This window comes from Mus musculus, chromosome 2 (genome assembly GCF_000001635.26).
Source record: "Mus musculus strain C57BL/6J chromosome 2, GRCm38.p6 C57BL/6J".
In the NCBI taxonomy this organism is placed as follows: Eukaryota; Metazoa; Chordata; class Mammalia; order Rodentia; family Muridae; genus Mus; species Mus musculus.
Genome location: NC_000068.7, coordinates 92,359,745 through 92,371,775, shown reverse-complemented (window position 1 = coordinate 92,371,775; position 12,031 = coordinate 92,359,745). Strand labels below are relative to the sequence as shown.

At 53.8% G+C, this 12,031-nt stretch overlaps 2 protein-coding genes across 65 annotated transcripts in view; one reads left to right on the top strand and one right to left on the bottom strand.

Annotated features, from left to right (window-relative positions):
* Positions 1 to 689: 689 nt before the first annotated feature.
* Positions 690 to 6,730, top strand: Large2 (LARGE xylosyl- and glucuronyltransferase 2). 12 transcript variants are annotated; one of them, XR_866268.3, is made up of 15 exons: positions 690 to 795; positions 883 to 1,037; positions 1,113 to 1,213; positions 1,517 to 1,599; positions 1,793 to 1,973; positions 2,115 to 2,286; positions 2,404 to 2,508; positions 3,910 to 4,022; positions 4,112 to 4,237; positions 4,352 to 4,507; positions 4,600 to 4,760; positions 5,293 to 5,458; positions 5,708 to 5,857; positions 5,954 to 6,149; positions 6,281 to 6,730. XR_866268.3 is itself a non-coding variant. In XM_011239459.3 (15 exons), the coding sequence occupies exons 2-15, from the start codon at positions 938 to 940 to the stop codon at positions 6,488 to 6,490; spliced, it is 2,130 nt and encodes a 709-aa protein (XP_011237761.1). In that variant the 5' UTR covers positions 690 to 795; positions 883 to 937; the 3' UTR covers positions 6,491 to 6,730. The 12 variants fall into 12 exon arrangements, 11 of the variants coding, with proteins under 11 accessions (XP_011237761.1, XP_011237760.1, XP_006499319.1 ...); XM_011239459.3 differs by having other exon boundaries at positions 1,113 to 1,210; positions 5,180 to 5,458; XM_011239458.3 differs by having other exon boundaries at positions 5,180 to 5,458.
* A 378-nt stretch (positions 6,731 to 7,108) lies between these two features.
* Positions 7,109 to 12,031, bottom strand: part of Phf21a (PHD finger protein 21A) — a 180,917-nt gene continuing 175,994 nt past the window's right edge. For 33 of the 53 annotated variants that reach the window (XM_030248707.1, XM_006498980.4, XM_030248708.1 and 30 more), the window contains one exon: positions 10,858 to 11,607. In XM_030248707.1, the coding sequence (XP_030104567.1) occupies positions 11,353 to 11,607 (255 nt within the window). In that variant the 3' untranslated portion in view covers positions 10,858 to 11,352. Of the gene's footprint in view, positions 11,608 to 12,031 lie in introns of all 53 variants that reach the window. The other 20 variants (XR_003951420.1, XR_003951421.1, NM_001362833.1 and 17 more) reach the window with 3 other exon arrangements.

Sequence of the window (12,031 nt, the reverse complement as noted above, 5' to 3'; positions counted from 1 at the left end):
ACACTTAGCTCAGGGCTTGGCATTCAGTCTGTGCTGAACCGACCGTGGCGGGTCTCCTTCACAGTCCAGAGCTCCCTGCACCCCTACAGGGCAAAAGGCGTGCCGGAGGCCCGCTGAAGGGTGGAGAGAAAAGGGAGGAAGAAATCCAGGCCTTGGAGCCCGGCACAATCACAGCTTTCTAGACAAGAGTGGGGGATGCCTGGCCCTGCCCCAGCGGCAAGGAGGCTCTTGGCCAGCAGGAGGGGAGGTGGCCTTCAAAAGGGCACAGTGCCCGCATCTTCCAGTCTGCTTCTGGGTAGGGCTAAGGGCCAGGGAGGACGCCTGCAGGCTACAGGTGGCCCCAGCAGGCCCAGCCTCCTGTCGTCGAACTGAGCAGGTGTCCCTAACCTCTGGGCCGGACATTCCTATCCCATCCCCACTACCCTCAGCTTCCTAAACTTCCGCGGTGTGTTTGCCAATTCTTTGAGAGTCATCCGTTCCTCCCCTTAGGAATGGAGTCCCAGAGCCAGGAGGGTGCAGGTAGTGGGCACAGGACCACCCTGGGTAGCCGTCCCCAAGGCCTTTAGCCCTCCCCGTGCCATGGTGCAAAACCACCCTAAAAGGGGTTGAAGGTTCCCAGACCGTGCGGTGCAGGGGCGGGGCCCTGCCGGGGGTCTCCCCGCCCCTTCCAGCTCAGCTAAGCAAAGGTGAAACCTGAGCCCAGGTTGGGGGCGGGGCTAGTTCGCGATTCTGACCGGGACCTGACTGCAGGGCGGTCGCAGGAGGAACAGGGCCTTCCCGGAGCCACTGGAGCAGGTGAGGCCAGCTGCTGCGCACAGCAGGGCGAGTAGCCGTCGGGCCCCGCGGTCCAGTGCTCATCTTGCTATGGTCCTTGGTCCGCAGGGTCGGTGATGGAGCCCGCAGCCCGGGGTCGCGCCCCGCCCTGAGTCCCACAGTCATGCTGCCCCGAGGTCGCCCCCGGGCAATGGGGGCCGCCGTGCTGCTGCTGCTGCTGTTGCTAGTGGTTGGCTTCTTCCTGTTCGGCCGGGACCCGGATTGTAAGCGCCGGAGCTGGGCAGGGGAAGAAGGGACCCTGTGTGACCGCTGCCTGCTCACGCCACGTGTCTTTTCAGATGGACTGGGCACAACTGCTACCCTCGATGAAGACCCGTACAGGAGTCGCAACCTCTCCGCCTCCAGCCCGCAGCTTCTACTGCCACCCAAGTGCGAGGTAGTTGTGCCAAGTGCTGCCATCCCCGAGGTTCCTGGCCAGTCCAACCATCTGGGCATTTGTGGGAACCACAGCACCTGACATGTAGCTACCCAGCTGGGATACCAGAGGACGCTTGCAACGCACGCCCCCCACTCCTGTTCTAATTCCTCACTTATGAAATTGAGGCGTTGCATCTAGGCACCCCTTCTCCCCATCCCCACCTCCGCTCGGATGCCAGGTGGGGCTACACTGTTCTAGACCAGGATGGCTAAGCTAGCTAGTAGAAGTTGAGGGCCGCTGCTGACCTAGGTGTCCCCTCCCCAGATGTTGCATGTGGCTATCGTGTGTGCGGGATACAACTCCAGCCGAGAGATTATTACCCTAACGAAGTCCCTGCTATTCTACAGGTACAGACAGGCCTGGATGAGGGTCAAAAACCTGCCCGTAACAAAGCCCCACTGTTCTGAGTTTCCTTTCTTATGAAGGGGGCCACCAGAACATTCCCAAGAGCTCCTTGTAGCAGACAGGGCTTCCTCCCGTGGGGAGAATCCTGTATTGTTCCCGCACAGCCATGTTAGGCTAACTTTCTCCACCCAAAAGGAAAAATCCGCTGCACCTCCACCTGATAACTGATGCCGTAGCCAGAAACATCCTGGAGACACTCTTCCGAACATGGATGGTGCCAGCGGTGGTGGTCAGCTTCTATGATGCGGAAGAACTCAAGGCAGGAAGAACTCTGCGCTCGTGCTCAGCTAGGCCCACCTTCTTCTTCCTTTCAGCAGTGGGTGGTGGGAGAGGAAAAACTCTGTCCTACTAGACCTCCTGGAGCTGAAATCTTTCATCCTTTGGGGGGGGGGGGGCGATGGCTACGTCCTGCTGTGCCACTTGCTATGTTATCTCTACCCCCGCCCCCTCCGGACAGCCCCTGGTCTCCTGGATCCCCAACAAACACTACTCTGGCCTCTATGGGCTAATGAAGCTAGTACTTCCCAGCATCCTGCCTCCCAGCCTGGCCCGAGTCATCGTCCTGGATACCGACGTCACTTTCTCCTCTGACATTGTGGAGCTCTGGGCACTCTTTGATCATTTTTCTGGTGAGACACCTGCAACCTTGCCCTAGCCTGCCCCTTCCCCAGCTTCCCCAGGCCACTGCTCTGGATAAGCCCAGAGCCCACATCCCCAGGCAGCTCCCTTCCACCCTCCCCTCCCAGACAAGCAGGTGGTCGGTCTCGTGGAGAACCAGAGCGACTGGTACCTGGGCAACCTCTGGAAGAACCATAGGCCCTGGCCTGCCTTGGGCAGGGGATTTAACACAGGTGGGACAGTGGTGAGGGAGGCAGGATTGGGTGGGCTGTGGGCCTCAGGGGTGGGGTGGGCACAGAATGCTAGGAAGCCCTCCCAAAAGAGCTCTGCCAGTGCTTTGGACCAGACCGTGGGTAAAGAGAACTCACCTAACTTTTGTGTTTGTACCAAATGGTGGTGCCAGCTCTTTGTTCCCTTTGAGACTCTGTTTTCCCATCCACATAATGGGAAGAGTTGAGATAACCCTGACGTGGGGAGGTTTCTGTGAGCTGAGGAGTATATACAGCTCCTCTGTACCCAAGGGAATTATGGACAATTGCATCTGAACCATCAGAAAATATAGTCCCGTGTTACCAGTTTGGACGTATTCTGAGGGATTTGCCATTAGGCAATTTTGTTGCTGTGCACACACCAGAGGGTGTGTTTACACATACCCAGATGGGCTAGCCTACTCTTCTCCAGGCTGTGGTGTGGCCTGGGAACACCCAGCATGTTACTGGGTTGAGTGCCTACTGACAGCCAGGCAGCTGTAGTTCAATGGCAAATGTCTGTATAGCTGAAACTGGAAAAGGCATGGAGGAAACGTACCAGGTAGAAGTAGGTTGGTTGGTCGGTTTGACAAGGACTCATGCATCCAGTCTGTCTTTGAACTTAACTATGTACCCGAGGATGGCCTTGAACTTCTGATCCTCCTGCCTCTGTCTCCCCAGGGCTGGGACTCCAGGTATATGCTCTCTGGTTAATGCCAAGCGGGGGCCATAAGCCAGGGCTTTATGCATGACAGACACGCACTACGACTGAGCTACCCCAGCGCTAGCTGGTGACTTTTTATTTCATTTAATCATGTACCATCTGCAGTGTATGCTTTATAGTGTTGACCAAAGCACTGTTAGGTGACCGCCTGTGCAATTCAGACCTTGCAGCCTGGTGTGGTGCTGCGTCTTGGGGGGCTGAGGCCAGTCAAAGAGACTTAGTGAGGTCCTATTTCAAAATAATATTTTAAAAAAAGATTTATGTGTATGAAAGTTTAGTCTGCATGTATGTATGTGCACTGCATTCATGCCTACAACCAATGGAGATCAGAGAGGGCACCGAATCCTCTGAAATGAGTTACAAGGGCTGTGAGTCACCATGTGGGTTCCAGGGCTCGAACCTGGATCCTCTGCAAGAGCAACAAGTGTACTTAATCATGTATCTATCTCTTTAGTTCTTCAAAATAAAATTTAAAAAGCAGCTGGCGGGTATAGTTCAGTGGTAGGCTATCTTGAATGTAAGAGGGTCCGGGCTCTCCCCCACACACACACAACCACCCCCCACCCCCCACCCCCGCCCCATACTACAAAAAGTACATTCAAAAGACTCGGGATAGATCCGGATGTCCCGGTGGGCATGGCAACCTCTCTCCCTGCTGGCAGGTGTGATCCTGCTGTGGCTGGACAGGCTCCAGCAAACTGGCTGGGAGCAGATGTGGAAGGTGACAGCCAAACGAGAGCTGCTCACTCTGATGGCTACTTCCTTGGCTGACCAGGTATGGGGGATCTGCGGGAACAGAACTGAGGGGCAGGCTGGGGACTGAGATGTGAACTCTAACGCAAAGCTGTTGCCGTTACTGCCTAGGACATCTTCAATGCGGTCATCAAGGAGCACCCCCATCTGGTGCACCCCCTGCCCTGTGTCTGGAACGTGCAGCTGTCAGACCACACTCGGGCTGAGCGCTGCTACCTGGAAGCAGCTGACCTCAAAGTCAGCAGGACGGAGTGGGAGGAGGCGGGGCGGGGCACGAGGGAGGGGCGGAGCACGGAGCAGGGGCACAAGGCACACTGACCTGACTGTTGCTGATACCTCTGCAATGTCCAGGTGATCCACTGGAATTCACCAAAGAAGCTTCGAGTGAAGAACAAGCACGCAGAATTCTTCCGTAATCTGCACTTGACCTTTCTGGGGTATGATGGGAAGCTACTGCGAAGAGAGCTCTTTGGATGCCCCAACCAGTTCCCTCCTGGGGCCGAGCAGGTGAGATGGGGCCATGCTGGCTTGCCTTTGGAAGGTCTTGCCCCTCTGTACTGAAGGACATGTTGTTCTTTCGTTCCTGGAACCCTGCTCAGTTGCAACAGGCCCTAACACAGCTGGATGAGGAAGAGCCCTGCTTTGAGTTCCGCCAACAGCAGCTCACTGTGCACCGGGTGCACATCACCTTCCTGCCCCACCAGCCGCCACCTCCCCAGCCTCACGATGTCACCTTGGTGGCCCAACTCTCTATGGACCGGTGAGGATGTGGAGGGTAGCCTCGGGTAGCACTGCATAGGCTGAGACTGAGGATTTGAGAGAATATGGTAGTGAGTTGCTGGTTCCTGGGAGGGTCCCAGAAGTCGGAGACATTGGATATAGTGGGGAAAGCTTGGGCTTTGAAGTCTCTCTGATGCCTAGAACTGCCCTTGTTCAGTGTTGGGGAACCATGAATAAGCTTCAGTATTTCAGGCTTCTAGTTTGCTCGGTTGTCAAATGTAGATGCACCCACCTAGGGGTAGTTGTGAGGATTAGAAAAAAGACCAGCTCTGTGTGCTTGTAAGGTGCTTAGTCACAGGAGGGAGCCTTTCAGCAGCTAACTCTGGGGAAGAGTTCCAGCCATCCCTGGGCTTCTGTGCACACATGGCCACGTAGGGCTGACGACCCACCTCACCTCAGGCTGCAGATGCTGGAAGCCCTGTGCAGGCACTGGCCAGGCCCCATGAGCCTGGCCTTGTACCTGACAGATGAAGAGGCTCAACAATTTCTTCATTTTGTGGAAACGTCGCCAGTGCTCTCTATGAGGAAGGATGTGGCCTACCATGTAGTGTACCGGGACGGTCCACTCTATCCAGTCAACCAGCTCCGCAACGTGGCCTTGGCCCAGGCTCTCACACCCTACGTCTTCCTCAGTGATATTGACTTCTTACCTGCCTACTCCCTCTACGACTACCTCAGGTGGGCCTGGAGGATGGGGGTATACGCTGTGACGGTCAGGATATTTTGGGAACCCTAGGTTGCTGTGTCCCTGTTTCTTTCTGGGGCTCAGTGGTTTCCACAAAATGGAGCTCATCTTAGGCTTTTTCTTTGGGCTGCTACTGAGCCATGGAGGTAATGTCCTGTTTCAAGCAGTGGTTTCCATGTGGCAAGGCTACGGCTCAGCAGGGATAAGGCCCCTGGGCTGAGTGCCCACATGCCTCTCCCCAGGGCTTCTATCGAGCAGCTGGAGCTGGACAGTCGGCGCAAGACTGCTTTGGTGGTGCCTGCATTTGAGACCCTACACTACCGGTTCAGCTTCCCAAACTCTAAGGCAGAGCTGTTGACGTTACTGGATGCCGGCTCCCTTCACACCTTTAGGTAAGAGGGGCCAGGTTCTGCCCTGTTGTTCCCATGCTGGGGCACCCTGAGCTCACAAACTCCTACTCCCTGCTCGCACCTGCTTCTGTTACACAGGTACCACGAGTGGCCACAGGGTCACTCATCCACAGACTATTCCCGCTGGCGGGAAGCCCAGGCACCATACAGTGTGCAGTGGTCAGCTGACTATGAACCCTACGTGGTGGTACCCCGTGACTGCCCCCGTTATGATCCTCGCTTTGTGGGATTTGGCTGGAACAAGGTGGCCCACATCATAGAGTTGGATGCTCAGGTAAGGAGGGCACCTTAATGCCCTGGCTGTGATCTGCCCCTTCCTTCCTAGTGGGTTATGGCACAAGCTTCCAGTTCAGCACTACTTGTGTCTCCCCACTTCAGCTCTGGCTTCTGTCCTCATTCTTACAGGAATATGAATTCCTGGTACTTCCTGAGGCCTTCTCTATCCACTTGCCCCACGCTCCAAGTCTTGACATCTCCCGCTTCCGCTCCAGCCCCACCTACCGCAACTGTCTCCAGGCCCTCAAGGAAGAGTTCCACCAGGACTTGTCAAGGCGCTATGGGTCTGCAGCCCTGAAATACCTCACTGCCCTGCAGCAGGCCCGAAGTCGGGCCTGAGCTTACCCCGCTGCCCTAGCTATGGCTTACACATTCCCTGTAGAGGCTGACCAGGGTGTCCACCCTTACTGCTATTTAAGTTATTTAAAATTTTTGTCAGAAGGGGCAGAGTGGAGCATTTGTGGGGTTCCTGGTTCCTTCTGCTGATCCACACTGGGATCCAGCCCTCCTTTGCCTCAGCTGGTTTGGGGCTAGTCTAATTCTCTTATATAATAAAAATTTTCAATTTTTTTTATCTTATGTGTGAGTGTTTTGTCTGTATGTATGTGGCAAGACGGCTTTAGATCCCCTGGAAGTGGAATCACAGGTGGTCATGAACCACCTTGTATGTGCTGGGGACCAACCCAGGTCCCCATTTCTCCCGCGACATTTCAATAAAGTCTAGCCCCACAATGAAGTTTTAAAACGCACGTTTTTGTTTTTTTGTTTTGCTTCTGTGCTCTGGCTGGGGAAGCACAGGCTCTTTAGGGTCTGAGGGCGTCACCGGGCATCATCTGGCGGGAGGAGACTCCAGCCAGAGTTCCAGGACTGTCTGACCCCTCGAGGGCCACAGGCTGGAGGTGGGGATTCCTGTGCACACTTTCCCAGCCCAGCCCCAAACGCAACACCAAGAGGCCGAGAGGCTTCATTTGGCTTTATTTAGTAAAATGTTAAAATAAATAAATACAAATTGATCGGCTGCTCTGTACCCCCCACCCCCTCGAAACAAAAACCGAACAAATGAAACAGAAACTTTGAAGCACAAAACTCCAAATACAAATTCTACCAAGACTGAAATCACAAAGGGCATGGACACAGACAGGACTGGGTCTGGCTGGCTGTATGCGTGGTGGAGCTTGCTGACTTCTGGTCTGCTCAGCCCACCCACCTGACTGCAACTCACCCTGGGCTAAGAGCAAGAACACTGGAGAGGGGTGCAGGGGCCAAGGCTGCCAGGTGGGACTCTTCATTCCCTGGGGAGGACCAGTGGAATCTTCCCTAGGGGTCACCCAATTCCTTCTCGGGGAGGAGCTGACCAGGAGCACCGGCTAAAGGTAGGATGAGAAGTGATACTCCTGTTTTCTGCCAGGGGTGCTGGGATGTGGGGTGGGACAAGGTCCACAATCATTTACACAGAGCAAAGTAGCCTGCATTCAACAGAAGCCATGGGGTCTGGAGAACCCAGTGTCCAGAGAAGGACCAACTGGTCCGTCCTACTCCTGCCCCTGGGAGGAATGTCCTCAAGAGTTCAGCCCTTTAGTTAGGTAAGGTCCATACCAAAGGAGGGCCTAAAGGGAAGAGACCATTTAAAGGTTGTGAGCTGGAGGGAGGGGGCTGGTAGGGAGAGTCAAGAAGTCAAGCCCCAAGAGGAAGCATCAGAGAGGCGGCAGAGAGGCAGCTGTAGGTGTAGACAGACAGCTGGAGACACAGTCGCTTGGGCAGTGCTGGGTACACATGTACCTTACCACTGCCTGATGGGCATGAGACAAGAAGCAGCAGCAGGAGAGGTGCCCCTAAGAGGATGCCAGTCACTAAGATGGGGGCCAGCTGGAGGCTGCCTGTGGCTGTTACTGCCTATAGAGGCAGGCCCTACTCAGGTAAAGCCATCGGGGACTGCTTCTGAGACTTTCTTGAAGGACGTCATCAGCAGCCTTACCTCCCAAAGCCAGACAAGCAAGGGAAAAAACGAGAACTGGTTAAGCTCAGCGGAGGCAGACAAGACAGTGGCTCAGAAAGAGAGAGGACCCTTTAGGGGAGGAAGGCGATGGTGCTGACCTCTATGGCCTACACCTGCCAGCCTGACCCTGGGGACAAGGGGACTCCCAGTCCAAGGCCCTCCAAAGTGACTGCCATGCTAGCGAGCCTTACACATGTGGCTACAAGAGCAACACACGCAGGTAGGGGAGGGAGGATGGGAGCTTGGAAGCGGCTCTGAAGGGGCAGTGTGTGTGTATGTCCCAGGTGGTCCCAGGTACGCACAGGTCTAAAGGGACAGAGAAGAGCTTTGTGCTGACAGAGGTAAGGGCAAGTAGACGGAAGGGGCAGGACCCACAGTGGAGGCTTGGAGCAGGGCTACATTTTTTTACTTCACTCCAGTTGACTCAAAGCAACTCATTTCCAAACATCAGAAGATGGGAGTCTATGCTGCTCGGGTCTCGTGCTGCCACCAGCAGCTCTTCTGGAGCAAAGGCCTGTAGTGATTGTTGATGGCTTGTCAACCTCTTCCCATCACAGGTAGGTAGTATGTGCCAAGCCCCAGCCTATGGGCCCAGACAAGTCCAACAGGGGGTTGGCAGGTTGGGGGAGCTGAGACAGGATATCAGCCTGCAGCTGGTCTCTGATCCTCTGCCAAAGATCCAACTAGTCCAGGCATCTCCAACGCCCGCTAACTAGACAGCACCTTAGTTCCTAAATAAGAAAAGAGGGCTTTTCTCTGCTCCCCTCAGTCAACCTGAAGCCAGAGGCCTGAAGCTGAGGCCTGTGTGGCCAGACTACCTGCCCTCTTCTCAAACGCTGGGAAGTGAATGGGTGGCTGGTGTGGATGGGCCTGGCTCACTCTCACAAGCACCTCTTGTCTGCTGTAGTTTCAGTCAGGATCCAGCTCATTTTCCATGGACCTAACTGGGCAAGGAAGAAGCAAAGGGGTCTTTCCTGCTACTCCTAGACTTGGGAGCCTGGCGGGCTCAGAGAGATGCTGCTTTCAGACCTGGGGGTAGAGCCTAGGTCTCTGTCCCTTCACTCAAGGACATGGATCAGATAAAGATTTCCACTGGGAGCATGCGTCTCGTAGAGTTATGTTCCCTATGGTATTGTCGGGGAGATGAGTAGAGAGCCTTTCAGAACCCCATTTTTCCAAGAAGAAAAGTCTACACTAGGCCACACAAGGCAAGCATAGTGATTCTAGCCCAGGAACACCCAGGAAGCATGTGAGTGAGTGGAATGGGAGTGAACTCTGACCTTGGGGCGGGCAGGCAGAGACCCCCTAGAGCTTCAGATTTCTCTCTTTAACGCAAGATGGACTTGAAGGCTACCTGGGCTCTTAGAGACATACGGACTCTCAAAGCATTTCCTCCCTGATGCAGCCAGCCTGCATCCTATACCCTCCTGGAGGCCAAGTATACAGGCAGTGAGGAGCCTCACTGGTCAGTCCCCCAAGGGGCCCCCGAGGCATAAGTAATGCTGGTGGCTGTAAGACAGAGCAGCACCAAGGGAAGGGCTAGGTGGGCACCAGCCTGCGTTCTAGCAAGGTCTGAGACCGTGGGAACGCCCTGACACTATGCACATTCCATTTTGGCTTCAAACAGGAGATGAGATCCCTGTACCAAGGAGACAGCAAGTCTGAGTAGGGAGGAGCGAGGAGGGGGCGGACCCGGCCCTGCAGGAAACTGGCACACCAGTCTAGAGATACAACACAGTAAAATGTCATCAGGATCAGTAGGCTCTGTGCTAAAAAACTGTCACTACACAGCGTTTTCTCCAGTTCTGACACCTTTTTAATAAAAATCACTGTTTTTAGGAAACAAATAGCACTTTTGTAATTTTTACAATGTTTCTTACCTTGATCTTAATTTAAGTAACACTAGGAAGACCTCAATATCTTTTATTTTCCTTTTTAATAAAAAAAAAGTTGTTTTCCCCAGGTACAAAGATTTTTTTTTTTGCCCTTGCATGAAAAAACAAAAAACAAAACCAGAAAACAAAACCAGAAAGTAAAAAACAAAACAAACAAACCAGAACAGTGCCTGACTGATGACACAGGACGCACACAGACTCACCGACCTCACTTGACACTATGACGCCTACTCTATCATGCAAGGTCTCCGCTACCCTCAACAGGACCGTCAGCCTGAAAAAACAGCTTTTCTATTTCTTATTTTAGTTCTTGTTAAAAAGAAAGAAAGAAAGAAAGAAAGAAAGAAAGAAAGGAAAAATAAACAACAAAACAAAACTTTGTTTAAACAAAACAAGAACAGAAACAAAATAAACTTGAAGAAGAGAAAAGGGTTGTCTCCATTCACACACACCTGGGTCGTGCTGCTCTGCTTAGAACCTTCTCTTCTTATAAATATAGAAAAGGGATGGAGCTTGTTTTCAAGTAAACCTCTGATCCGCCTTTCTCCCTCCGGACCCCTCGCACCCTCCCTTCCCTGCTTAACAAGGCCTAGAACCACCCGGGCTCTGCACTACACCAAGCAGAGGGGAGGGGCTGCTGGAGGCTGTGGGCGGGGCGAGCTAGGGAGGGGCGGGGCTCTCCTCTTGCACTTCGGCCCCTCCAGGAACGTTAAATACTGCTTATGTCATATACTTTCCCACCCTTGCCCCCTCCCAGCCCTTCCCGTCCCTCTTCTGGGCACTGGGTTAGTTAAATCTCTATTTCCTTTTTTATCTTTTTTTCTTTTTTTTTCGTTTTTTGGTTTTATGGTAGTGAAAAGTTTAGGAACAGGAAAGCCCACACACTCTTTGGACTTGTCTTTCTACCTAAACAAACGGCTCCCAGTAAGGATCTGAAACCTGCTCTCCTCCCTCCGCCCGTCCCTGCTCCCCACCCAACAAAACAAAAACGAACCCACCGTGGCTGTGGAGGCTGCTGCAGGCACACACTGGTGTATAATAGAGAGAGTAATATATTATGTCACTTGGCATGGTGCTGGCAAAGAACCTCCAGCTGGCACTATTTCATGTAACATGGTCCAGTCTTTGCATGTACACACAGAATAACAAGAATCAATTGGCAAACTCGGGTGCCACCTGGCACAAGCATCTTCTCTCTCTCTGGAACCAAAGAACCAAAAGAACTCTGTACTTTCCAGAAGAAATCCGGCTTTGCTCTTCTAGCGTCTCCTCGCCACCAGGACTGTGGCATGTCCGCCTCGAGGGCTCTGTTATTTAGTCTCTTCCCCCTGGTTACAGTTCGCTGTGCAGCTCTGCGAGGAGGGGGAAGGGGCGGGTGTGGAGGCGGCGTTGGCAGGGGGAGTGCAGTCTGGGCCATTGGAGAGGGCCCCCGCCGTGGCCTCTGAGTCCACAGGTCTGCAGAGGTCGACGCCATGCACAAGGCGGATGAGCCGCTTCACCTTGTCCAGGGAGCTGCGCATCTCCTTCTGCCGCGCCAGGATGCTGCTCTTCATCTCCATACATTTCTGCAGCAAACGATAAGGGTGGGTGCTCAGCAGCCCCAGAGAAAGATGCCCCCACAACCCAGTCCCTGAGCCCTGGCACACAGCCTCTATAACTTGTGCTGTTCTGCCTGGTGTGGGGAGACACTACCGAAGGAGGAAGATACAGGAGGCAAGAGATGGGGCCGATGGTAGGGTAAAAGCCAACTCTACTGGACACATGAAAGTCGCCATGAAAGCTGTCCTAAAGCTTGCAACTGCCATGCTCTGCTCACACGTGATTTAAAAGCTAGTGACAGTAGGCATGGTGGCGCATGCCTTTAAGTCCAGCACTTGGGAGGCAGAGGCAGCTGGATCTCTGTGAATTCAAGGCCAGCCTGGTCTACAGAGTGAGTTCCAGGATAGTCAGGGCTGTTACACAGAGAAATCTTGTCTTGAGAAACCAAAC

Bases quoted from the DNA above. Each gene is read 5' to 3' on its own strand.
- Large2 (XM_006499254.4), top strand. From the start codon at position 938: ATGCTGCCCCGAGGTCGCCCCCGGGCAATGGGGGCCGCCGTGCTGCTG. The intron at 1,600-1,792 runs GTACAGACAGGC...TCCACCCAAAAG, and splicing joins AAGTCCCTGCTATTCTACAG to GAAAAATCCGCTGCACCTCC. The intron at 4,508-4,599 runs GTGAGATGGGGC...AACCCTGCTCAG, and splicing joins TCCCTCCTGGGGCCGAGCAG to TTGCAACAGGCCCTAACACA.